The 26,694-nt window shown below is 54.5% G+C and overlaps 7 protein-coding genes across 7 annotated transcripts; 4 read left to right on the top strand and 3 right to left on the bottom strand.

Moving 5' to 3' along the window:
* Positions 1 to 4,207: 4,207 nt before the first annotated feature.
* IUM83_11120 (WRKY transcription factor 19) lies at positions 4,208 to 5,649 on the top strand (the record flags this gene model as incomplete). The annotated part of the gene is made up of 2 exons (XM_067935663.1): positions 4,208 to 5,516; positions 5,597 to 5,649. 2 exons carry the CDS (start codon positions 4,208 to 4,210, stop codon positions 5,647 to 5,649), a joined length of 1,362 nt encoding a protein of 453 aa, XP_067798813.1.
* Positions 5,650 to 6,063: 414 nt separating this feature from the next.
* Positions 6,064 to 10,011, bottom strand: IUM83_11119 (uncharacterized protein; the record flags this gene model as incomplete). The annotated part of the gene is made up of 5 exons (XM_067935662.1): positions 6,064 to 8,363; positions 8,440 to 8,885; positions 8,961 to 9,138; positions 9,208 to 9,253; positions 9,322 to 10,011. 5 exons carry the CDS (start codon positions 10,009 to 10,011, stop codon positions 6,064 to 6,066), a joined length of 3,660 nt encoding a protein of 1,219 aa, XP_067798705.1.
* A 2,278-nt stretch (positions 10,012 to 12,289) lies between these two features.
* On the top strand, positions 12,290 to 12,886 carry IUM83_11118 (uncharacterized protein; the record flags this gene model as incomplete). The annotated part of the gene is made up of 1 exon (XM_067935661.1): positions 12,290 to 12,886. The coding sequence occupies one exon, from the start codon at positions 12,290 to 12,292 to the stop codon at positions 12,884 to 12,886; it is 597 nt and encodes a 198-aa protein (XP_067798704.1).
* A 351-nt stretch (positions 12,887 to 13,237) lies between these two features.
* On the top strand, positions 13,238 to 14,626 carry IUM83_11117 (protein kinase; the record flags this gene model as incomplete). The annotated part of the gene is made up of 1 exon (XM_067935660.1): positions 13,238 to 14,626. The coding sequence occupies one exon, from the start codon at positions 13,238 to 13,240 to the stop codon at positions 14,624 to 14,626; it is 1,389 nt and encodes a 462-aa protein (XP_067798869.1).
* Positions 14,627 to 17,847: 3,221 nt separating this feature from the next.
* On the bottom strand, positions 17,848 to 21,766 carry IUM83_11116 (putative transmembrane protein; the record flags this gene model as incomplete). Its single annotated transcript, XM_067935659.1, has 6 exons — positions 17,848 to 19,024; positions 19,565 to 20,581; positions 20,656 to 20,830; positions 20,920 to 20,965; positions 21,050 to 21,447; positions 21,520 to 21,766. 6 exons carry the CDS (start codon positions 21,764 to 21,766, stop codon positions 17,848 to 17,850), a joined length of 3,060 nt encoding a protein of 1,019 aa, XP_067798715.1.
* Positions 21,767 to 22,394: 628 nt separating this feature from the next.
* On the top strand, positions 22,395 to 24,362 carry IUM83_11115 (putative long-chain-fatty-acid-CoA ligase; the record flags this gene model as incomplete). Its single annotated transcript, XM_067935658.1, has 1 exon — positions 22,395 to 24,362. The coding sequence occupies one exon, from the start codon at positions 22,395 to 22,397 to the stop codon at positions 24,360 to 24,362; it is 1,968 nt and encodes a 655-aa protein (XP_067798703.1).
* Positions 24,363 to 24,567: 205 nt separating this feature from the next.
* IUM83_11114 (Elicitin) lies at positions 24,568 to 25,074 on the bottom strand (the record flags this gene model as incomplete). The annotated part of the gene is made up of 1 exon (XM_067935657.1): positions 24,568 to 25,074. One exon carries the CDS (start codon positions 25,072 to 25,074, stop codon positions 24,568 to 24,570), a length of 507 nt encoding a protein of 168 aa, XP_067798871.1.
* Between the last annotated feature and the right edge of the window lie 1,620 nt (positions 25,075 to 26,694).

Genomic DNA, 26,694 nt, shown 5'->3' with positions numbered 1-26,694 from the left:
CCACTCAAAAAATGTCAAGACCCTACGCAAGCAACGCAACGATATCCTGCACCAAATCCGAGACCGCAGCAGAGCACTCGCAAGCGCCAACATTGACGAACAACTAGCCACCATCGAAAATTCGAGTCATTCAGCTCGAATGTTTGAGGTGACTCGAGCTCTAAAAACAGGAGACATGATCAAGCAACATTTTCAAGAACAATTCGCTGACCCAACCCGAACACGCGTCGCTCCCGACGGACTCGCTCGACCCCTGGACAACCCGATCTCAGCCGACGAACTCGAACGCGCTTTCAAGCGTCTACACAACAGATGCGCGCTCGGTCCCGACGACATACCCGCCGAACTCCTCAAATATGGAGCAACAACTCTGGCGCAACCTCTTGCCGACATACTCAACCACGGATTCAGCACTGGAAACAACATCCATCTGGGCGACGGGATTCTACTCGGACTCCCAAAGCCAAACAAGCCGGTTGGCCAATGCGCCAGCCTTCGACCCATTGTTCTACTCACCAGCAGCCGAAAAGCGATCTCGCTCGTGGTGCTCCGACGAATATCACCCAAGGTTGAACGCTTCCTATCCCCGCACCAAAGTGGATTCAGGCCCTGTCGCAGTACTGCGGACGCAGTATGGGCCCACAGATGGATTGCAGCACGCGCAATGAGATACAAAGAGTGATTCCATATCCTTGGAATCGACCTCTCCCGTGCTTTTGACACCGTCAACCGCGACAAACTCCTATCCGTGCTGGAAGACATTGTCGACAACGATGAACTCCGCCTGATCCGACTCCTGCTCCAAGATACAAGCCTCGCTCTACGTTTCGGCAACACACTGCTCTCATCATTTGAGAGCAACACAGGTACTCCCCAAGGCGACTCACTTTCCCCTGTTCTTTTCGTTGTATATCTTGAAGCAGCTCTCCGCGACCTAGCCAGCAAAATCGATGTCCCCCATGATCTCCTCGCAGACATGATCGTATACGCCGACGACGCCGACTTTATCTGCCAGCACGCTGACATCGCCAAGCTGATCGAAGACCAAGCTCCGGCCGTCCTCGCAAATTGGTCCCTCCAGATGAACACCTCCAAGACTGAACACACGATCGTCAATAGATGCCCGACGGCCTGCTCCACAAGGATCGCCCGCAAGACTCACGAAGACTGATGCAATACGCGCAAACTCGGAAGTCTCCTCGGAGACGCAGAAGATCTCTCACGACGAAAGACCCTCGCCACAGCTGCCCTACATAGCATGTGGAAGGTTTGGCTCCGGCCATCGAAAACCTCCGAAGCAACTCGAGTACGCCTGTACAATTGCTACATCCTCCCGATTCTCCTGTACAACTGGGGCACCTGGGCGCTCACCAAAGCAGAGCTCCATGGCCTCGAAAGTTTTCATTGGCAGCAACTCCGCAAAGTGATCGATATTCGCTACCCCGACTGGATATCCACTGACAAACTCTACCGCCGAACTAAGACTGAACCGCTCCGATACACGTTACTACGCAGCCGCTGGAGGCGTTTTGGCCACATCCTACGCCGTCCCGCCAACATACCGGCGTACCGCTTCATGGACGCATACTTCAGGCTAAGCACCGCCGGCAAATGGCTCGGACGACGACATCTCACGCTTCCTATGGTACTTGATGCCGACCTCCAAACGCTTTCCATCGGACACAAGCTGCAAAAAACACCAGACCTCTACCTACTTCGGCTATGCGCGCAAGATCGCAAGGGCTGGAAACACCTCGTCGAGGGACTACTAACGCACGCTCCGACGGACGGACATTGACTGAGAGAGACGGATAAGTAGAGGAGAGAGATAACCTGACGCATGCGGAAGTTGAACCACCCCAGTGGCTAGACGGCTCGCGAAACGCGTTTCCAATACAATACGATAAAATTATTTATGTTGGTATTTCCCTGGATTTTATTGATAATTTATTAGCTTCGACAATCATCTCTCATAATGTATGCCTAAACCTCTTTATCATAATGAGCACATCCATACCAACCGACAAATTCTTGAGCGCCAAGCTCCTCTGGTCCAACCGTTCTCACAGCCATCTATCTAGAACAGATCGCTCAAGTTCTCACTGTTCATTTTAAGATTTTCCCAGCACCGCACGACGATCACCATGGCTCTCGCCTCCCGCGCCCGTCACGCCACATTCACCCCAGCCCAAGTTTCCGGCTTCTACTTCCGACCGTGCCGGGATGACCATGACGAGGTCATCAACGAGTACTTTCGTTTCGAGATGATTCTCTTCTTGAGAGAGAATTCGAGCTACTGGGACGCTCATACTGTCGATGATGCTACGCGCTAATACATCACCTCCATTACTGCATTATTTGTTGTGATTGTGGGGCTAATGACATTATTTATGTTTTGTTGTGCAGACATCGATGACATAATTTATTGCTAGGTAAGCGTCAGGATAAATATCAATGCCATAATCGGCAGCCCTGACCATGACTAATAATTCACCACGCTTTTCTGCTTCATAGAGCTACAGTTCGGGGAAAGTAAGACCGGATTCCCCTGACCGAGAGCTATCCAAAACTGGTGCTTTTGTTGCGATTTGAGCCTGAACAAAAAACTTTGTATCGGCCGGAACTGCTATTAAATACGAAAGCACGACTAACGACTAATTAGAGTGAAGGGTTTACGCACTACATGAACTGCTCTCAACCTGGTAAGCACAAGCCCTCGGTCGACGTAGAACTCACAGCGGAATTACGTAGTGCAAACTCCCTGCATGTACACGAGAAGGTCGTTGACGAGGTTGCTGTGCTAGCCATGGCGGGCGCCGCGAATGCTCGGAGGTAAACTGCAAAAACACCGTCAAGCATGGCGGCAGATGCGTGAAGCATAACAACCGTGGTGGGGGAAAGTGTTCACTACCGAACTGCACGGGGAGACCTCAGCAGGGAGACCTATGTGGTGTTCACGGTGGCTTTCTAGTGTGCAACTTTGAAGGATGCGAAGCGAAGGCTGACACCAAGGGACTATGTCATCTTCACGGCGGAGGCAGCCGTTGCAAGGCCGAGGGGTGGGACAAGCTCGGTCAAAATCGTGGCTACTGCTACAAGCCTGGCGTCGAGAATGACGTTGCGAAGGCTGCTTCCAAGGCAGATGCAAGGTGAAAGGGTGCTTAAAGATCAAATCTGGCAAGATTTCTATACCAAGCACTCCAAGCAGCTCGGTTTCTTCATGAAAAACAAGTGCACCACGGAAGAATGTGAGAAGGCAGCTCAGTGTGGAGGCCATTGCGTTGGTCACGGAGGTGGAGATTGTTGCAAGCATCCAGGTTGTGAGAAACAAGTCACCTCGAAAGGATTGTGCATGAACCTAAAGTACAGCTACGATTGAAGCGCTCCATATCTTTAATAGTACGAGCGTACACCATGGACTACGCAGTCCAAATGCGCGAGGAGCTGTCCGCTATGCAATCTTCAGTGGAGCAAGTTGAACGAAAGCAAGCGGAGAGTCTACCTACCTGCCACGGAATGTACGGGCTGCGAAGACGGAGCTAGATCGGCTACGGCGCCATGACACTTCAAGATAACAAATAATTCTTCTTGGACGGATTCGATTTGGAGAATGGTCCAAGTCAACACGTTGACAACAACTCAAAAGAGGTTGCTAAAGAAGTGCCGGTAAATCTGGTCCCCACAAGCGATGCTTGCTACCGGTATCCCCCCTCTGTGACACCGAAAGACGTGATACGTGCGGAACACGATGCCTTCGCCGACTGATTGCCGTGTTGGCGTGACAAAAAGCTTGGCAACCTTTAAATCGCCCTGCTCTCATCCAGGATGCGCAAAAAAGGCTCAGGCCAAAGGCAAGTGCATCGGTCACTGTGGAGCTCGACGCCAAACTGCTCAAAAGTTGTTTGTTGGCGTGGTGTGCGCCGACCACGGCGGGCGTCGACAGTGCTTAGTCGAAAATTGCACAAAACTTGCGCGACGACGCGGGAAGTGTGAAGAGCACAACGGAGGTCGTAGGAACTGTTCGTTCCCAGATTGCACATCGAGGCTGCGACCATGGCGCACCTCCGCTTTAACGTCTTGTCTAAACTAATGCTCAACTTTCATAATTTATACTCGTCCTTTCTCCCAGCTAAGTACGACGTTTTAGACTCATCAAATAGTCAGACACAAAAGCTCAACTCGCCTGTCCATCGACACGCTAAATGGCATGAACGGACAGGGTCGGAATTCCTTCCCGGACGTCGCCGCCGCTCACGCGCTCGAGGCGCCGGAGGGACCACAGGTAGCCCAGCAGCTGCTCGTGCGCGTGACCAAGCGCCGCCCCTCACCGTCGAGTATTAACGCCGGAATGGCGGCCGTTCCACGTGTCGAGATGAACATCGGAGACCGTCGAGTCCCGACTTCTCCGCCGGCCGGCGACCGCGAGTTTTTCCTCGACGAATTCGACCCAGAAAATGACAATAAACAGGAGAAAAGTGACGCAAAACTTGGGGTAGTAGGGAAAAGTTCTTCTGGAAATTCCAGCCGCGTCGGGACAGTGAAAAGTGTCCCGGACCACACCACCGCGAGGGCGTGGGCGTCCGACGGCCTGGTGAAGCTCAGCGCCACGGGGGGAGAAGGGGGCAGCTTGTCGGTCAAAGTTTCGATGAGTAAGAAGCGCCCGTTGCCAGTTGTGGGGGTGGAAGAGGAACAAGCAGGAGAAGAGGCGTGGAGTCGGGCGGAGTTCATGACCGGCACGCGGTCCGCTTCGCAGCAAGCGGCCATAGAGCTGGGGGTGCAGATGGCGTGGGGGATCAAGTTCGCTGCTGGTCGCGTGCACTCCATGATAAGGTGCAGCGAGCAGGAATCAGCGGTGTATACAGAGCTGGCAAACCAGTTTTTAGCCGGCTTAACTGCCGGGGAAGAAGAGCAGCCTACGCAACAGCTCACCGAGACGGGCAGAATTTGCTGCTCGCAGCAGGGGTGCACGAAGCAAGCTCAAGCCAAAGGCAAGTGCATCGCTCACGGCGGAGTTAGAGAATGCACGTTCCCGGATTGCACGGCGATATCTCGCTGGCGTGGTCGATGTGCTGCTCACGGAGGAAGGCATATCTGCTCGGAGGAGAACTGTGAGAAACTGGTGAGGACGCACGGCAAGTGTGAAGAGCATGGTGGAGGCGGGAACAAGAAAAACTGCTCCGTCCCCGGCTGTACTAAGCGATACCAATCCCGCGGTTTGTGCGCTACTCATGGCGGCAGTATTTTGTGCAAAACGGAGGGCTGCGGCAAGAAGGCTCTGTCTAAAAGCTTGTGCCGAGTTCATGGAGGTGGCACGCTATGCAAGACTGAAGGCTGTACTAAGATCGGCAGCGTTCGTGGATACTGTCACAGGCATGGTGCTGAACATGGTGTGGTCAAGCGCAAGGGCACGTGCAAGGTGGACGGGTGCCTAAAGTACAGGCTGAATGGAGGTTATTGCACGAAGCACGCGAAGGAGCGCGGTATCGCTGTGGGGCGCAAGTGCCAAACTGCAGGATGTGAGAAGTCGGCGCAAGTTGGTGGCCACTGCATTAGCCATGGAGGCGGTGCTCGTTGCACACACCCTGATTGTACTAAGCTGGCAATCTCAAAAGGTCTATGCAGTACCCACGGTGGTCGAATTACCTGTAAAGCCGAAGGTTGCAAAAAGTGGGGTCTGTCCAAGGGAGATATGAAAGGCTACTGCATCGAGCACGGAGGTGGCCAGCGTTGTAAGCACCCAGGGTGTACCAGAAGCGTCCAATTCAAAGGCTTGTGTTGCACCCACGGCGGCTGGAGTACGTGCAAAGCAAAAGGCTGTAGCAAAAGAGCGAATGCGAAAGGATTCTGCACAAGTCATCGGGATATCGAGTCAATAGACGAAAGCTAAAGGCTGGAATACTAGAGCGCCACAATCATTTGAATTTGAATTCTTCGAGGTACGCCTGGATATATTCCTACTAACTAGGTTTAGCAGGAATATATCGAGGCGTACCTCGAAGAAAGCATTTTTCTACTTCAATTCAGTTCAAAGTTCTTCCAGCACAAACCTGTCGTGGCAACCATTTACGAAGCCGCCAGGGTGTTGAGGCGAGTTAGATTCTCCGCGATACTTTCGCAGGCGCTGATGATGCAGCTCATGACAATGAAGTCTTCCATCGTAACGCGTCTGCTGTAGTCGTCCACATACGCAAGCAAGCATTCACCGTAGCTCTGCTTCAACGCGGCCGCGGCTTCCGTCAGTGTAAATGCCTCGACATTCAGCAAGGCTTCGGGTGCCGAGCTCTCGCTGGCCGACGACAAACCACGAAAGCGGTGTCGACGACTACCGGTAGTAGTTTCCTGGATAGTTCCCGTGTGGTCAAACACACTCGAATCGGACTTCGCGGTCTCAAACACTGACATATCAACGAAGTTCGACGACGCGCGTGACAGTGTTTCGGGTGGTGGAGGCGAAACAATCGTGACGTGCTTGTGTGTTCCGGATTTCGATTGATCGTCGGATTCGTCCGTGTGAGTGGATTGAATGGAATTGCGACGAAGCGAACTCTTACGGAGCAAGCGAACACTCCTTGAATGTGTGAGCTGGGCTCCGTTCGAATCATTAACCACATCAGCTACTGGGACCTGCGGCTGATCGTCGTAAATCTCCAACTCCAGCCGAAAGCCTTCGTTTAAAGCTTGCATGAACTCGTTAAATGAGATTTTTCCATCGTGATTTTTGTCCACCAACTGCATGAACTCATCTACGTATTGTTCCATCCCTTCAACCCCTTGGCTGCCTGAGTACGGCATAAGTTTTTCCAGCAGAAGACCCAGTTCGGAGGCATCCACGACACCGCGACGATGAACATCAGCGATACGGAAGGCCTCTTTCATTTGCAAGTAAATCGCATGGTCTTCGGCCGTAGAAGTCGAAAACTCTTCTCCGAATAGGGTCACTAGCGTGTCAAAGGCTTCCTCAACTCCAGCCTCCACTACAGCTAAGCTTTGCTCCCACTTGATCTTTGCTACAGCTTGAGAAGTTGTGGTAACGTTTGGCTGCGGTGAGGATGGAGCGGGTGAAGAAGGTTTCTCCGCAGTGTCGTCCCCTCCCACCATTTCTGCGACGGCTGCTGAGGTTGGAGACGGAGGCTCCTGCGCTGCAGTGAAGGCAGCGGTACACTCAGCGTCTATTCGACTTTGATTCCAACGATGCAATGGTTTATCTTTTCCACTGCTACGGCGTTTCTCGTGCCAGTCCACCAGGTCTACGAGGACATCAAGCCTGTCGAGGATCTCGTGGCAAACATTCACGACCTTGGTATACTTCGATGTGGAGAACGGTGGCTTCCACAATGTTGGCTCCATGGCGGAATCATCCACCAATTTGGCTTGAGTTTTCAGCAGCTGAGGAATTGCGACCTTGAGTTGGTCTTTCAGCACTTTCACGTCGCTGCGACCAAGTAACGCGTTTGCTATCTCGATATCCTCCTCAGTGAGCAGGCCTACAGTTATAGGAGTAGGCTGGTTGTACGCGATGTGGTGGCGAAATACATCGTGGAAAACCCCGCAGTATTGTGTCAATAGTTGTTGAATGTTGCTGCGAAGCAGTCCGCGTGAGCTCCGCGGGTGAATCACAACCTCCACGATCATCAGAATGAGAATACCTAAGGCGTTCTGAGTGAGACTTGCATACGACACCGTTGTTGAGGACGATGTGCTCCGGCAACTGTGGTCGAGCAAGACTGACGCTGCCATGAAAGCTGACGTCATGCCAGCAAGCGCCATGTAGCGGCCACAGAACCACACGTACATGGACCCCACCGTCCAAATACACAACACAATGTTGTTCAGCGTGTTGTACACGTAGTCGCTCGACACTTTGCAAACGAAGAAGCTGAAAATCGACGGCACTACAGTTCCAGCCACCAAACCTCCCACGCGATTCACCGTGTTACTGTAAGTGCCACCGATGTTATCTTCAGCAACCATTGCGATGGCCGTCGGCGCGGTGGAACTGAAAGCAAAAATGAAGGTCGCACAGCAAATACCAATGATGATCGCCAACGTCGTTCGGAATGCAAAGATGATAAGTCGTCGTGGGTAGCTAATAGGCTGCAGCAGACTGCGGCATGTCAGCTTGAGGAAGTTCTTGACTCGGTACCTCGCCGAAAAGTTCTTCTGGTTGAACTTCTCCTCGAACTCCAGTAACGATATCACGAATACGTGGAACGAGTACACGAATACATTCAGCGGCATCGTTTTGCCCACGTCATCGGCTGTGTGGACGTCAGCAGAAAGCAGGTTTCCATACAGCGTGGTATACTTGACCATGAGGCGTTCTAACGCCTGCTCCAGACTGGCGAACTTCGGCGAAGACATGTCTACCAGTTCGCAAAAGAAATCCGTAAAATATTAGATTGGTACGCTCGAGAATAAACAACACACATCGATACTTACTTCGCGACGAACGAACAATCTTTAGCGAGATATCTTCGAGTAGATCGTTCGCCTCCACTTGTAACACGTAAAACCCCGTCTGCATTTTCTTGAGCAGCACAACGTGCGTCCAGTGGCACGTTTCAGCCTCAATTGCAAACTTCATCGCATGCAGATCTGCGAGTAGTTTCGCGTACAACTTTACGAGCTGCTTGGCTACGGTCTTGTTGAAGTGTAAGCACACTCCAAGCCCCACAAGCTCTTCCCACCAGCAATCGTTCAGCAGAGACTCCATCGTAGCGAGACGTTCATGAGCATTCTCGAGCAACCGGTCAAGTCGCAGTTTAAAGAAGTCCATCTTCTTGATGTCCTTCGCGCGGAAGCAGTAAGAGTCCACAATTAAGTTGAGGATATCACGGATGTCATGCGGCGAAGCAGCCATGTGCTTGCGTAGCTTCCGCATCGCGCTAAAATCAAACATATAAATCCAACGTAAGCATTCAAAGTCGACATTTAGGTTCAACACACCCATCCTGACGTACAAAATCGGATATGGCAGCACCATGGTCGCAAGAGCGATCAAAGTACCCACAACGCCAACCGCGCTGTAGATTGCGAGCTGTTTCAAAAGGTTATCCGTGCCGTAGTAGCCGTTGCCGCTCGAGTTGTCCTTGAGAATTGTTGTGAATACTGGGTTCATCGGATCGACGAGAGTCAACGCTGCGGACAAGTCAAGAAATCGTGGTTAGATAAAGTCGCTTCCTATAGCTTCACTTGCGGAAAACGTACTGAAGTACAAATTGGTGCTCACAGCGAACTTCTTCACGTTCGTTTGCTGCAGTACACCCCATCGACGCGTTAGCTCAGCGTAAGTTTACAGTGCAACAACGCAGTACACTGTACCATGGGCGAGAGCAACACGACCAGCGTAAAGAGTGCGAGTAACGGGAGTGTGACGCCCCAGTCGTGTAGGCTCACGTAGTATGTGCTGCCGTTAATGTTTTTGGAGACAGTCATGAGGTCTCCCTGCGTGATCGGTACGCAGGTGAATACGACGAAGTTGTATAGCAACGCCATGGCGACACCCACGTCGATCTGCCAGACCTGCTCCAGCACGCCGCCCACCGTGTTGGCTGCAGCGTAGATGACCATCATGGAGGCGACCGTGAGGCCTCCCAGGTAGTAGCTGGACGGCAGGAACAGCCACTCCCGGTCGGAACCGTGAGTCTGCACCACGCCCGCGAGCATGACGCCGACAGCGATGCGCGCCGCGAGCTGCAGGTGCTGCTTGAACACGCGCACCTCTTTCGGGTGCTTATTCTTCTTGACGCGAGCCACTCGGCGTCGGAGGTTCTCGGCCGCCTCGGCCGACAGGATCGAATTGCTGGACGCCTGTTTCCTGAGACGCAGACGCATCGAGTGCGTCTGTGGCCGTGGCGATTGCAGGTCGATGTAGAAGTCGCTGGCCTCGGTGGCGGATGTCAATGGCACGCCGGAGGAGTCGATGTCCAGGTCCACGGACAAGTGATCGGCGGAAGACGAAGATCCGTTCGCAGCCGCAAGGCTGTCGCTGTCGTATTGGCGAGGTGCCATGGTGGCGCTGCTCGAGAATTGCGGATATGATACAGGTCAGCAGGTGAGCGGGCACGGTTGAGGTGGCAAAGTCTCGGTTAGTCGGTGCATACGCCGAAAGCGCATCAATGGACGAAGGGCAGTCACGTCTGCACGACGGGCACACGAGATCCAATACCCTGATATACCGATGATAACGGTTTTGAAAGTTTATTTGTACTTGAGGAATAAATACATGTAAAATGCATACCAGTAGTAAACGATTTCTCACGATATCGAGATGGTGAGGGATGTCAAGAAAATCGATGCTTGTCGCACACAACGACCACCGACGGCAATGGCGTCCGTCGAGCGGGGACTCGCTCGATTCGAGGCGTATTTGCTACGATAGCAAGGCATTGGCGAGCGATCACTATGAACTCGCTGCTGAGAAATTGGCCGATGGGCAACGCTCCGGCTTTCCAGCGCGCTGGAATGGCTGGCGGCAACGAGCGAGCACGGTTCTTGCCGCCGTTCCAACGCTAGATTCATCGCGCGCGCACGTCCGGGATCGAAGTCATTCCCACCGCTGAAACCCTTCAAGGCGGTCGGCGAACCATGCTCGAACACATCACTCAGCTGCTGCATGAGCCACAGCAGTGCTAGACAGGGTCGGAAAAATTGGTCGATTGCACCGGAAAGGACCAACTCGAACGAATCGCTTGACGTTGGCGACGGCGCTTAGGGCATCTCCAACGGGGGGTCTCAAGGGCGGATTTATCTTTAAAGGAGCGCTGTTGAGATTCAACCGAGTGTTAAGGCTTCCAGGGTAGGTCCTATTGAGAGTACATGTATTAACTTCAGAGAGAGTGATCGGATGCGTCTCGGGTCTTACATTAACGAAGCCATAGAATCACGAAATGTACCAAAGACGGGCACGAACATTAACTTGAGATCTGCGCTGTAAGTCTCAGCATAAAACTCCTCGTTCGGAAAAACTCATCGGCACGAGTCTTAACTATAAGCCAGGGGTCTCAAAGGCTCTGTTAAGACTTCAGTTAGGACCTACCGTTGGAGATGCTATTATTGCCAAGCGCCCCGTTTTTCGTGCGCCCGCCAGGATTGCTTGACGAAAACATCTTGGTGACAATTGATCGATCCTACCACCACCAGAATGCCTGGTGGGCATGTCTGCGGCAGCAAACAGCACCAAGGCTGCAATGTACGTGTATGCCACGCACACAACTAGTGCGGGACCATCCGAGCAGACTACCGAAACGGGTACCGTACGGTGTTCGATCCAAGAAGTTGAAGTTGCCGTGACAAGCATCGATTTCCTGCTTGGGATATCGGATGCAGCCGTACCAATCGATAACAGGAAATGTCGTCGCCAGCGTTTTGCTGCAGCACAATGCGAAACAACAGGTAGCTCTCGGTGGCAGAGCACATAGCCAGCAGCGCATTCCGCCGTTGCAAGCCCGGAAGCATTACCCAGCACGCGAGGTGTCCAGCTCCCTGTCACATTGCCCAAAAGTTGCGGATCATCAGATTGTGGGCCACTTTGTGTTAAATGAGCGTCGAAAAGGGACAGATTATGAGAAAAATAGAAACAAATACGCATTTTATAGGTATGGCATTATCATGTTTATGCGGTGGCGGTACCGCCAAATGGGCAAAACCCAATTTTTAGTCACTTAGGTTGGATATGAATTGCAGTCTAAGCAGATTTCCTAGCAAAGACACAAGTTTGTTGAAACTAGTGGACTGCAATTTTGCACAGTTGCTCGTGGGGTGCATAAATCACCTTAAGTTTGACGTCCAAACTGCCAGGTTCGCTATAAAGAGCACCGATCTCTATAACTTCGAGAGCTTAAATGCGCTGGCAATCGTTCGATCGCGGGTACTTCTTAGGTTCTTACACCTATTAATAGTGAGGCCGTTGTTCATGAGGTTGGACTGGGCGTTCTTCCTTCGAGCTGCTCTCTCACAAACGCAAAACGGTCAAGTAAAGCTAAACAAAAGGTCACTGATCTTGTGCGCAGCAGCAGTGACTTCAGCACGCCCGAGTCATGTTGGGTCTCGCAAGTCAGAGCAGAGCCCATTTTCCCGTTAAAAGGTCTTCTTCTCAGCCTCGTCACAAGAGAAACGCACTGCGACCCGACCAATCAGCGCGCGCGGAGGACATGCGGTCCTCGTCCCCGTCGTCTTCAGCGCTGAAGCAGAAGCGGGTTCTGAGCCACACGCAGCATTAGGCTCATAATCCAAGTATCCGCCGAGAGCGCAAGTGTACATTCATATCTCCCATAGACCTCCCGCCACCATGAGCGCCATCGACGCCAGCCCCGAGCACTCGTCCTGGAAGACGGAGAACCCCAACAAGGCGCGCGACGCCATCTCGTGGCACGCCTACACCAGCGGCATGAAGGTCGGCGCCGTGGCCGCTGTGATCGCCGGCGCCGCCGTGTACACGGCCAACGCGCGCTGGCCGGCCTTCCGCAACCGCCTGAATACGAGTGCCAAGACGGCGCTGGTGATCTCGCCCTTCCTGGGCGCCTTCACGCTCGAGGCCGAGACGCGCCTCATGCACGGCGCCCGCAACCCAGAGCGGTACATGGCCAGTCTGGACGGCACGTACGTGGAGGAGAAGCAGGAGGCGTCCAAGCTCAAGTTCTGGCAGAAGAGCGCCAACTTCCTGTACGACCACCCGTACCGCGCGCTCATCACGGTGGGCGCGCCCCTCGTGGGCGGCATCTACGCCTACCAGCACATGAACAAGGGCATCTCCACGTCGCAGCAGATCATGCACACGCGTATCTACGGCCAGGCTTCGGTCGTCGTGCTGCTGCTGAGCTCCATGGCCTTCCACGACTACATGGCCAAGCGCGGCAAGTTCACGGTCGAGGACAACGAGGACTAAACGCCCCACTCATCCAGCACGAGGACGAGCCACGCACGCCCCGACGGCAAAGGCCAACAGTAGCCGCCACTTGTCTGGATGCCTAGCGCTAGACTTATTTCCCCCTCGCCTCTCCATTAGCAGACGTCGTAGCAGCAACCTGTCAAAAATACAGCACCACATTTTTATTATCACCACGAGCGCCGCTTGTCGATATGACCCCCCCCCCCCCATGGTATATTGGGAGGGGTTTCACGCTGCGTGACAAGCCAGGGACGTTTCTCGATTGCTGCAACGTACCTGGAGGTGCCATCAGTTGGAATAGCGCAGCGCACTCACAAGTCCATCGTGCATCGTTGATCCGAGAGCAAGATGACGGCCAGCAAGCCTCTGGTTCGGCCGAGCGATGTCGATGTGCAGTCGCTGGTGGTGCCGCTGCCTCAAGGTGTCCAGATGCCCCGCGCAGCTTCGCATCGCGGTTCATCCAAGACAGGACGTCGACGCAGCAGCAGTGGCAGCAAGAAGAACGTGTCAGGCAAACCCGCACACAATGCCAACGCGAACTCCAACCGCCCCGACGGCTCGCGCATGACGCAGCAGCAACTGAACGTGTGGGAGCCCGTGCTCACGCTCGGGTGGTCCATCGGCATCTGCTTTACGATAGCAGCAATGTGCATCGCGCTCGGCGTCGTGATCGTCTACACGTCCGGCACGCTCACAAAGCTCCGCGTGGTATACGACGGTAACCCAGGAACCGAGGCCGCCAATGCTGTCCAGAGTGACGGCAACATCACGCAACTATCCAAGTGCCGCCTCGACTCGGCGGACGTCGCCAACACGTTCCACGCCGACCACACGTGCTTCGTGCACGTGAAGCTGCCGAAGGAGATCAAAAGCCCCGTGCGCGTGTTTTACGAGCTGGACGGCTACTACCAGAACCACCGGCGCTTCGTCTCGTCCATCATCCGCACGCAGTTCACGGACGAGTTTCGCCCCGACACCGGCACGTCCATGCTCGAGTGCTACCCCATGAAGACGGCGGTCTCCGAGCTGTGCACTGTTGGCTCGTGCGAGTCAACCTCGGCCGCCACGCAGCGTGAGCTCTTCCCGTGTGGCATTGTGGCCAACACCTTGTTTAACGACATTTTCTGGCTGCACGAGGGGGCTTTGCCGACGGGTGAGAACCTCACGCGAACCGATATGACGTCCAAGGGCATAGCGCGCACCTACGCAGCACACAACAACAAGAACCCGACTTGGGACGTCTCGTCGAGCACGTATCTGCCCGTGTGGCTCAATCCGAACATGAGCCGCATCATCCCACCGCCCAACGGCCCGACGGAGCCGTACATCACAGCGGATTATACGAACAGCACCGCGTGGGTGCACGACGCGCTGGATCCGGACTACGGCGTGGGCACGGGCGTCGAAAGCGAGTTCTGGCGGGTGTGGGTCGAAGGCGCTGCCATGCACCCGTTCCGCAAGCCGTACGGCCGTATCGAGCGCGACCTGCCCGCCAACACGACGCTCACGTTCGCCGTGCAGTCCAATTTCTTCGTGCGCTCGTTCGGCGGCACCAAGGCGCTGGTGCTAGAGGAGGTGGGCTGGTTCGGCAGCGCCAACTACGTGCTGGGCGGCTTCTTCCTGGGTGTCGGCGGCATCTTCTTCGTGGCTGGAGTGTTCTTCACGGGCCGCAAACTGCACAGCCCTCGCGCACTGGGAGACGCAGCAGCGCTGGCGTGGAAGAAGAAGACGCAGTAGTGTGGGGCTGTTGGGCCCTCGAGGATATTTGAATAATGGATGAAACGGTGCTTGGCTATAGCTAGATGGTTTGGCGCTGCGACATGCTGTGCTATGGTCTTGGCTACAACATCATCACCGCGATTGCGCTTGCCCCGGCTTTGTTCAGCTGCTGACGTACTTGTGGTTCCTTTGAATTGTACCGGGAAGTCAAAAAGATGTCCAGATGACGCGCGGCCTGGCTATCTTGCACTGCAGGTGCTGACCGATTCACAGCCCTGTGTCCCAGGCCTGCCGGCTAATAACTTGCATTCTACATGTATTCGCGTGGGGTGTTCGGTTGTTTCCTCGAAATGGCGCTGCTCTATTGTTGGGGAAGTGTCAATTACTCGTTATGCAAGCTAAGGCCAATGTCGCTTTCTTGAGCTCTTGTGCCGAAATTTGACGTGGCTCCTGCGACTATTCTGGCAGAATTTCTGCTTATTCGTCGTGTACAAGTACCGCGCCCGTATACATGTAGCGAGGCTGGCGAAGACGTGAAGATTGGCCCACAATCATGTCCGATCCAAGATTATGTTTTGCATTTCCGCTATTTTTCTTCATGGGGCCGCCAGAAATCTGCAAGTGCACTCGATGTCAATACGACAGCGTCGCCGCTATCTGGGGGCTGACACAACAGTAACTAGGAGCTGCTGTATATACAGTGGGTGGTATTTTCGTGCAGCTAAGCGTAGATTTGGTCCGAGCTACTACAGTACCTTCAGTTTGAGAGCACCTCACCGACGAGTACGTTGCCGAGCTTATTCAGTTCGGTTTCGGCAGCATTGCTGGGGGCAGGTCCATTTATGAGGCGCCGGTCACTTCCGCTTGCCCTAGTATTTTAACACCACCGTCGCCAGCGCGCGGTACGGGTGGCCGTACAGGAAGTTGGCGGCCCGCTGCCACGCTTTCGGCTTCGACACCTCTTCGACACCTCCTTCCCGTACGTGCCGTCCATGGTCGCCTTGTACATTTCCGGGTTACGCGCACCTGACAAAAGTCGGTTCTCGGCTACAACCACGAAGGTAGCCAAAGACGACATGACCACTAGCGCCGTCTAGTCGGTGACATTCAGGCGGTTGCGGAAGGTAGGCCAGTACTTGTTGACTGTGAGCACTGCTGCTCCCATGATCGTGGCAGTCGTCATGTCAGCCTTGACGCCGCTTGTGTAGGCGTGCCAAAAAATGGCATCTCGGCCTCTGTTGGGGTTCGCGGATTTCCACGACGTGGTTTGCTCAGCGGAGTTCATCTGCGAGCTACTTGGTGTCGACGATCTCGGATGCAGAATGACTCATAAAACTCCCGGCTGCGACTGCCCTTCAGCCTCAGCATTGGCTTTCGTGTTGTGAAGTGTGCTTCAAGGAGAGGAATCGAAATGCATAAGCTTGAATCTGACCGGATTGTGAACACTAACTAAGGCTTGTGCACAATGAGCGAAGCTACACGGAGGAGTCACGCAGAAAGTTGGCACAAATAATCCGAGGACGCACGCAAAGAAGTTGGCACTTTTGAGCACCTGAACAAGGGCATCTCGGCGTCGCAGCAGATCATGCACACGCGTATCTACGGCCAGGCTTCGGTTGTTGTGTTGCTTCTGAGCTCGATGGCGTTCCACGACTTCATGTCGAAGCACGGCAAGTTCGGTGAGGACAGCGGTGAATAAGTTAGAGAGGTAGATCGTTCTCAATGGGGAACGGATAGCATTTACTTGCTACCCTTCCTTCTTCAGGTGCCCAAGGATTGGGATTCCTCTTTACTAGGCACCGACACAACAGCAGAGCATTCAAAATACAGTGGTGAGGATCTACTGGTGGCATCTTACTAATGTCTACTCAGTGAGGACGGATTTCACTCGGTGCGGATTGCTGTTTCTGGCAGTTTTGGTTGGATGAATGCAGCACTGCCATCACAGCCAGTTTGGTTTGCTTGGGTCGTTGGTCGACTTTAGGACGCCCTTTTTCGCGTTTCGTACACCCAGTCAGTACGTCAAGGCGTATTGCGGGCGGCAAGTACCCACATACACACCGGGAGAGGCTATTGCAGCAAGGAGCCCGCGTTCTCTCTGCGCAGCAATTTGATACCCCAAGGTCAAAGCTCCCGGTATATGAGTGCACTTTGGCGCAGTCTTCAGCGACAACTGGCGTCGCACACCGCCGGTGTGACACCGGTGACATGATCTCCTCGATTGTCCTGGTTCGTCTATGGTCATCGGCGTTCACCCCAGCGGGACGATTATGCACGCCTCGGCTATCGCACTTCAGCTGGGCTCCACGCTTGGTGTTTAACAGCAATTCATGACCCAACACCGTCGAAACCAAAGCATTACCAGGCTCGGCAGCCATTCCTCAATTGAACAGGTCGACACCGAGCCCTCACCATGAGCACCGTTGAGCACAACTCGTCCTGGAAGGCCGGCAACCCGAACGAGCGCCGCGATGCCATCTCCTGGCACGCCTACAAGAGCGGCATGAAGACTAGAGCTGCCGTCTCCTCTGTCGTCGGTGCTGGCGTGCTCGCGGCCAACAAGTACTGGCCCGCCTTCCGCAACCGCCTGAACGCCAGCGGCAAGACCGCCATCGTCGTCATGTCCTTCCTGGCCTCCTTCACCGTCGAGGCCGAGAACCGACTCGTGCACGGCGCACACAACCCGGAGATGTACATGGCGGCCATGGACGGCACGTACGTGGAGCAGAAGAAGGAGGTGTCGAAGCTGAAAGCGTGGCAGCGGGCCGCCAACTTCCTGTACGACCATCCGTACCGCGCGCTGGCGACGGTGGGCGTGCCGCTAGTTGGTGGCATCTTCAGCTACCAGCACCTGAACAAGGGCATCTCGGCGTCGCAGCAGATCATGCACACGCGTATCTACGGCCAGGCATCTGTGGTGGTTTTGTTGCTGAGCTCGATGGCGTTCCACGACTTCATGGCGAAGCGTGGCAAGTTCGGCGAGGAGAATGAAGACGAAGAGGAGGAAGCTCATGCATAGACAGACAGACAGCTAGGGGACGCCAGGACAGAGTTAGGATGAGGCAGTGCGCGATCCCGATGACATGGAGGTGGCATCTCGACGGCAGGAACCGATCTTCGAGTGGAAGTGCTCTGCAGTACTAATAGAATATATTGCTTATTTGGTTTTCGTTGCGACTTGGCTGGCCGATGCTCGATTTCGATCTCGTCGGTGCAGGTACGAGTTGGTGTCGTCCGCTCTACGACGCAGCGAGCGTGTTGAGTCGAGTCAAGTTGACCGCGATGTCCTCGCACGCGCTGATGAGGCAGCTCATGACGATGAAGTCTTCCATGGTGACGTACTGGTCGTCGTGGTCGAGCGAGCGCAGCAAGAGCTCACCGTAGCTCTGTTTCAACGTCGCAGCGGCCTCGTTCAAGGAGAAGGACTCGACGTTGAGTAATGCGACGCCAGCACTCTCGGTGCGATTCTCCGCCCACCAGCGGCGTCGAGTACTCTTGCTTGCTGGAGGTACAGCTCGTTCGTCGCCGCTACTGCCTAACAAGTAGGACCCGATCCCCGACGAGGAAGATGGTGGAGTGAAGAACATTGTCGATCTCGGGAAATGAACTCTCGAGGACGAAGCGGGGAGAGTCAAGATGGCGTCACTAGTAGCGGTGCTTGATTCCATTATGTCAACTGCTGAGCTGTCGTCCGATATGTCCATGGAGCAAGCGGGTTCGCGTCCGAGAAGAGGAGGCACATGATCATCCCCATTACCTAGCTGATGAACTGGGTTGCTCGCGATCATCTGCGTTGTGCTCTCATAGATTTCGAGCTCCAGTCGAAAACCGTCGTTCAAAGCCTGCATGAACTCCGCGAATGTGATCTGTCCGTCGTGGTTCTTGTCGACGAGCCGCATGAATTCATCCACGTATTGGTCCATGTGGACGTTTCCCTGATCTCCAGTGTAGGGCATGAGCTTTTCTAGCAGGACACCCAGCTCTGAGGTATCAACGGTCCCGCTGCGGTCTTTGTCTGCTATTCGGAAAGCTTCCTTCATCTGAAGGTAAATAGCGTAGTCATCGGCCGTTTTGTACGTGAAGTCCTTGCTGAAAAGCGTCACGAGTGACTCCAGGGACTCCACAACCACCGATTCATAGGCATTTTGACTCCGATCCCACCTAGCCTTAGCTACAGCCGGCGTTGCATTGGATGGCAATGGCGGCAATGGTTCTTCTGGAACCACATCCTCGGTTTTTGGAGCTATAGCCGTGTAGTAGACCGTTTCTGGTTGGTTGGCGCGCTGCTCTTCTTGTTCCTTAAATGCAGCAGTGCATTCATCATTGAGGCTGCCAGCATTCCTGCGTTTGAGTTGGTAGCCTTCGTGGTTGCTTGACTTTTCTTGCCATTCAACGAGATCTGAGAGCAGTCGAAGTCTGTCGAGCAGCGTCCAGCATACAGATAATACTTGTGTGTACTGCTCGTTGGAGAATTTGGATTTCCACAAACTAGGCTCATCTGTGGCATCGCGTAACAGCTTTTTCTGCTGCTTCAAAACTGATGGTAACGTGATGGCTAACTCCTTGTGCAGTGATCTAGTATCGTTTTCATCCAGTTTAATCATTGAAGGACTCGCTGAGGTTGTTTCAACTACGGTCGGTAAGTCCCCAATACTCGGTGTCGGTGCTGTAGCGCGAGTGCTCGTGATATGATGCGCAAACACGCTACGAAATACCTTGCTGTATGCTTCAAGGAGTTGCTGGATATTGGAACGGAGAAGGCCGCGTGCGCTCTTCGGCTGAAGACTGGCTTCAACGAACATCAAGATGATAATAGCCATGGAGTTTTCTGTCAGGCTTGAATACGAGAGAGCTTTGGGTGCTGTCCGGCAGCTGTGATCCAGTAAAACCGAGGCGGACATGTACGCCGATACCATTCCAGCCATACGCAGATACGATGAGCTGTAGCAAACGTACATCGACCCCACAATCCATGTGAACAGCACGGCGTTGTTGACGGCGTTGTAGAACACGACGTCGGAGATTTTACAGATGAAGAAGTGCAGTATGGATGGCACGACTGTACCTGCCACGAGTCCAGCCATGCGATTTTTCATGTTTCCATAGGTACCACCGACGTGAAATTGCGCCACCATAGCGATAGCAGTGGGTCCGGTTGCACTGAATGCAAAGACGAAAGTGGAGGCGCAGTACGCGATTAGCACAGCCAGTGTCGTGCGCACTGCAAACATGGTCATTCTCCTCATGTACATTGTGCCTTGATAGACACTGCACCACATCACGTGAAAGAATTTGCAGATCCGATACCGACAGGAAAAATTCTTCTGATTGAAGCGCTGTTCGAAGTCGGACAGCGTGTGGACAAATGAATGGAACGAGTAGATAAAAACGTTCAGTGACATCGTCTTCCCCACGTCTCCAGGTGTATGCACCTCAGCTGATAGCATTGCGCCGTACAGCTTGGTGTACTTCTTCATGAAATGGTCGACGGTTTGCTCCAAACGCACGAATTGGGGCGTCGGCATATCTGTTGAGGCCTCCAACACCTTGCTTGATATCTCTTGTAGCAGGTCGTTAGCTTCGGTCTGCATAATGTGAAGACTTTGTTGCATCCTCTTCATTAAAACCACGTGCGTCCAGTGCCCATTTTCGGCCTCAATGGCAAATTTCATTGCCCGCAAGTCCTTCAGTAGCCGCGCGTAAAGCTTCACAAATTGTTTCGCGATGTTCTTATTGAACGTCAAGCACAAACCCACGCCCACCATCTCTTCCCACCAGCAATCATCTAGAAGCTCCTCCATCTCGGACAGCCTGTGCTGCGCTGATCTTAGCAGTCGGTCAAGTCTCAGCCGGAAGAAATCCATTTTCTTGATATCTTTCACGCGGAAGCAATACGAGTCCATGATCAAGTTCAAAATCTTTCGGATATCGTGTGGAGCGTGGTCCATGTGGCGCATCAGCTTCTTGGTCGCGCTAGATTAACACGATGTGCTGTGAAGTTAGTGCACATCCGAAACAGTACTTCGTTGTATAAACTCAGGACTTACAAGAGTGGAGTGGGCAACAGCGCTGTCATGAGCGAGATAAGCGTACCGATCACACCTACAATACTATACACCGCGAGGTTCTTCATCAGACCCAAAGTGTCGTAGTCGCTATTGCGGAGATCCTTCAAGCCAGTAGCGCCAGCCCTCGGATTCATGGGGTCGATGAACTTTAGCACTACCAAGGTGCAAATGCAGAGAAAGAGAGAGAGACTTCAGTTTGAAGCACTGTGCGCAAACTACAAAAATATTTAAACGCCCACGTACTGAAAAATGCGTTCGACATCACCGCAAACTTCTTGATATTGTGTTGCTGCAAGTTCGAATCAGCACGTTCAAGCGAGTTAATCATTGGAGGCTTTAATCCATGAACATCCCACATCCAGTCCGCACTAACAATGGGCAGCAAGAAGACCACGAACGTGAACGCGACCATGAAGGGAGAGACCAGGCCCCAATCATGCAAACTGACGTAGTACGGCGTGTCGTTGAGATTTTCCGGCACTGAAACGAGATTTCCCTGCGTGATCGGGATACACAAGAAGAGTGCAAAGTTGTACAGCAGCGCAAGACCCACGCCCAAGTCGATCTGCCAGATCTGCTGCACGACTCCACCGACCGTCGGCGCCGATGCGTAAATCACCATGATGGCAGCATACGCCAGGCCCCCCAGGTAGTAGAATGACGGCAGGAATCTCGAACCAGTTGAAGACGCTGAAGATCCCGTCTGGATGACCCCCGCGAGCAACACCCCGGCCGCGGCGCGAGCTGCACACCCAATATGCCGCCGGAATACTACGCATGTGTGGATAGCAGACAATCAGCCCATGCATATTTCGTGATTGTTGAGGATAGTAGAGCTCCCACCTCTCTCTTCCGGTCGTCGACTGGTCTTCTTGACTCGCGTTACGGTCTTGTGCCCCCGAGTTTCTTCGTTTGCTATGGACGACGAAGCAGTGGACTGTTGTTTTCGAAGTCGCAATCGCATGGATTGAGTTGTGGGTGTCGTGGGGGAGTTCATGTCAATGTAGTTCTCCCACATGCCGGTCGTACCGGCCGCCATCTCCAACGCGGACGGACTTCGCGCCCTCGATTCCAGCTTGTGCGGCGTCATGAGGGAGAAGAATTACTAGTGAAGCGCTCACAGCTGGCGAGCGGTTGGCAGGATGGGCGAAACTTCACGCCCATTATCAGCTGGGAGAGAAACGACCTCTTCAGAATAGTCTTGGAGTCCGATGACGGACTGTACGGCATTGAAATCCCAGTCCATCGAGGCGAGCGTAAAGCAATAATCTCCCAGGCGTGTGTCAATACTTGTAGACAGAAGCCAGCATTCTTGTCGAACGTTCTGGCGGTGTTAAGCATGTAGAGATAAGCTATCAACACCTCCTGGCTCTCGTATCAATTCTTCCTAGTGAGAGGTGCTTGCTTGGAGAGTGGCAGAGGTTCAACCATAAGACTATGCTAGACTACTCTGTGTACATGCCATCGATGATCAATGGGCGCTTAAGCTTGAACGTCGTGGAACTTCTTGACGTACACACTCCGTCCCCAGCCTCTCCACGTCTTCCAAATCTGCATCGCCTTCTCCATCTAGGATATCATGACATTCAGGAGGAACGCCTTGGTCTAGTACAGATAGTGACGGCCACCAGAAGCGGCTATGCGTGTCTAAGATCCGCTGCCCGTTCGGTCAGGTCATTTCTCAAACCGCCGTCCATCGAGCACCACTTCCACGCTGCATGGTCCCTCCTACCGCGCCGATGAAGCAGTTCTCGTACGAACTGGAGGGCACCGCCACCGCCACGCATGGAGCAGTGCGCATGGGTCACCTCAAGAGCGGCTTCACGCCGGACATGACACTGTACAAGAACCTACACGAGTTTCGTCGCAAGTTCGACCCGAACGGCACCAACAAGCTCTTCGGATGGAGGAAGACCGACCCCGTCACCGGCAAACCGGGGGAGTTCGAGTGGGTGACGCTCATCGACTTTTTGCCGGTGGTGGAGGCCGCAGCGTCGGGCATGAGCCACATCCTCAAGCTGCAGCGCGGCGCCATCGTCGGCGTCTTCGCCAAGAACTGCTACCAATGGTCCATCGTCGAGCACAGCGCCAGCCGCATGGCGTACACGCTGGTGCCGCTGTACGACACGCTGGGCCCTGCCGCCATCCCGTTCATCCTGAACCACACCGAGATGAGCGTCGTCTTCTGCGGCAAAGAGCAGTTCAAGACCCTCATGGGCGTCGTGCACGAGTGCCCCAGCGTCAAGACGGTGGTGAAGTTCGAGGACGACATCGACGAAGAGGAGACCGTGCTGGCCAAAGAGCACAAGGTGAAACTCATGACGCTGGGTCAGTTGATCGAAGACGGCAAAAACAACGTCGTGCCGGCGGATCCGCCGCTCCCGAGCGACCTGGCCACGATCTGCTACACGTCGGGCACGACGGGGGACCCCAAGGGGGTCATGCTGACTCACGCCAACATGATGGCGGCAGCAGCGTGCGCTTTCGACTTCACGCTGATCCTCCCGACGGATATTCATCTGTCATATTTGCCATTGGCGCACTGCTTCGAGCGCGTGATCCAGACCACGTTGATCTACAATGGTGCCGCGGTGGGATATTATTCGGGAGATGTCAAGCTGCTGATGGACGACTTGGGAGCGCTGCAGCCGACGGTGTTCCCCTCGGTGCCGCGCTTGCTGAATCGAATCCACGATAAGATCTCGCAAGGCGCGGCGGAGGCGGGAGGGATCAAGAAGTGGTTATTCGACACGGCGTACGCCTCCAAGAAGTACTACCTGAAGGACGGCTACAAGACGCACGCGTTCTGGGACTTTTTGGTCTTCAGCAAGGCAAAGCGAGCGTTGGGCGGACGTGTGAGGCGCATGATGAACGGATCTGCGCCGCTATCGAAAGAAGTCAAAGAGTTTTGCCAGATCGTGTTTGGCGCTACGATGCTGGAAGGTTACGGCCTTACGGAGACCGGAGCGGTGATTTCGTGTTCAACGGACGAGATTCCGCCCGGTGATCACATTGGCATCCCCCTTGGCAACGTGCAGATTTGCCTGGAAGACGTGCCCGAGATGAACTATACCAGTCACGATACACCCTGTCCTCGAGGTGAGATCCTCATGAAGGGCGACAATCTCTTTATCGGATACTACAAGCAGCCAGATCTGACGAAAGAGGCTATTGATGCCGACGGCTGGCTGCACACGGGAGACATCGGCTGCTGGAATCCGGACGGCACACTGCGCATCATCGACCGCAAGAAGAACATCTTCAAACTTTCCCAAGGCGAGTACGTCGCGCCTGAGAAGATCGAGGGCATTTACATCAAGAGTCCGCTGATCGCGCAGGCGTTCGTTCACGGTGATTCACTCAAGAGCTACCTCGTAGGTATCATCGTCCCTGACGCCGAGATCGTTGCGAAGTGGGCGAAGGACAAGGGGCTCGAGGCCTCGTTCGAAGAGCTGTGCGTGCCAGGTTCGCCTGCCGGCACCGAATTGAAGGCCGACATCGCCCGCGAAATGGAGAGACTGGCGACGGAGTACAAGCTCTTCGGCTTCGAGCGCGTCAAAAAGTTCCACGTACAGGCCGAGCAGTTCACGCCCGAGAACGACTTCGCTACCCCGACGTTCAAACTCAAACGCCCGCTTATCGTCAAGCACTTCGGTCCCGAGCTCGAGGGCATGTACACAGAGTAGGCAATGTTGCGCGTTGAATTGAAGTCGCATCGGTAGCTAAAATTTGCAGTTTGCAGACTCGTATGGCTGAACCTCTGAAACGATCGGCCAGGGTTTCGAGTTCTGCGTGGCGGATCTCAACGAAGGCCTGGAATGATACCTTAGGTGGAGAAGTTGGCTGTGTATTGACGATATCCAACGCAACGGAGACTTTCATGTGAACTAACTAATGCACGAGTGCGAGGATGGCGAGGACGGCTGCGATGGCGACAGTAGAGGACCGGACGGTGCTGGCAGCGCTGGAGGAGCCGCTGGCGCCCGACGTGGATGCGGCACTGTTGTCGTCGACGACGTCGACGCCGCTGCCGCTACCGACCCGCGAGCTGCCGGCGATGTCGATGCCCATGGCCGCGCACTTCTCCACGACGGGGTCCACGAGCTCGCTCATGAGGTTGAGGTTCTCGTTGAACGCCAGCGTGCAGTCCTCCGGGTCGATGGCGAGGATCGTGGCGATGAGCGACAGGCACGCGTTGGTCTTGCAGATGCTCGTCAGCTGCGCGTCCGTCGGCGTGCCGTTCAGGTCGGCGAACACGACGCCCGAGTCCTTGGCGCACGCCGTCGTGTTCGGATTCGTGGGCAGCGAGCCGAGTTCCGACTGCTTGCACACGCTGACGGCAGTGGCTTGCTGCGCTGCGAGCAGGCAGACGACGAGGAACGCGACGGCCTGGTTCATCGTGGTGGGTTGGAGGGTGACGCGTGTGAGGAGGAGGATTGACGAATGACCTGTGCGAAGGAAGCACAACGCTGCCTCATGGTTTGGGTCGTGCGTCGTACGGCTCACGAGACTTCTTGCCTTTGACAGCGCTCGTCCGTCATTGTCCCACTAAAGTCAGCAGATAATACATGTAGTCGGACCGAGACACGATCGGCATCAATAGAGCTTTGCCGACTTGTTGGTTGTTGTGCAATGCCCGAGGCTCAGCCCAGGTCTCGTCAGGAGCTGTGGTTCTTCTGGCCAAGATAGGAGTTTTGTCGAAAGCATGAAATCCTCACCGGGAAGTCTGGGAATCCGAATAAGTCGCCAGCAGGCCTTAGACGTCCGTTACAAAACCAGAGTGCCAGATCTTGACTGTGAGGCGTGCCGAAGTTGCGTCGGCAACAACTTCATTCGGTCCTGGTACTGTAATATGTAGGAATCCATTCTAGGTGGTATTACTTTGTGCGCAGGGAAGTCCGTGTAACCGCGAGGCCCAGGCATGCGCATGCCGAACCACGTATCGTACCCGGCCGGCTCATTCAGCGGCCAGTCGCTGTAGGAGCGCTCGGCCAGGTCGGGGTTCGAGATGTACGGGCGGCCGAAGCCAGATCGGCTGCGCCACTCAACAGCACGCCCTCGGCCGTGTCGCGCGTGTAGCTGTTGACGGCCATGACGGTGCCTTTGATGCCTTTGAAGTTCTTCTTGACGTCGATCGGCTTGATGAGCGGGCCGTTGTCCCTGGTAGCCTAAGTAACCTGCGATGATCGGGCTCGTTCATCAAGTGCTCTTTACAGTTCCATCGTCTTTTGGCGTTCGTCGTCGCTCCGGTAACCTTACAGCAACATAAGCAAACCAACTTCAACATGCAAAGTTGCGCGGGTCAGCCCCGAATCGACACCAAATGACTCTTCCTGTTTTGCATAATAAACTGTATTATACCGGTACAATCATATGCATACTGATGACGTGACTACTTGATAACTGATCTCTCCACACTGAACCCCAGTCAGCACACGTCACAGATTTATTGCGTGACGACGTTTGATGCGCATCTTTGCAAGCAGCGGTATCCGGTCATTGTCGAGCTCCCCGCAGCCCGCCGTCCGCCGCCATGCAATGCTTGCAACGCTCAACCTGTATTGGCCTCGCTGCTCGATTGCCACCGCGTTGGCTGCGTGCACTCTCAACCTCCAGTGCCACCACCTCCACGATATCCTACACTCATGAGCTCCCGACGCAACCCGGCAGTCCCGGTCGAGGTCCTGCTCGCGTCTGCCCCATCGCGACGCCCTACAAGCCGCACATGACGCTCTACACCAATTTGATGGATCGGGCCAAGGTGGACGACGGCAACCGCCCCATGTTCGGCTCGAGGCCAGTGGACCCGACCACCGGCTTGGCCGTCGGAGACTACGAGTGGCGCACGTTCAGCGAGTTCCTGGACCACGTGGACGCCACGGCGGCCGGCATGAGGCGTGCGCTGGGGCTCAAGCGCCAGGACATGGTCGGCGTCTTCAGCCGCTCGCAGTACGAGTGGACGCTCGTGGAGCAGAGCTGCAACCGCATGGCCTACACGCTCGTCCCGCTGTACGACAC

Source organism: Phytophthora cinnamomi (assembly GCF_018691715.1).
Source record: "Phytophthora cinnamomi strain GKB4 chromosome Unknown Contig7, whole genome shotgun sequence".
Taxonomy (NCBI): Eukaryota; Oomycota; class Peronosporomycetes; order Peronosporales; family Peronosporaceae; genus Phytophthora; species Phytophthora cinnamomi.
This window is presented reverse-complemented; position numbering and strand designations above follow the sequence as displayed.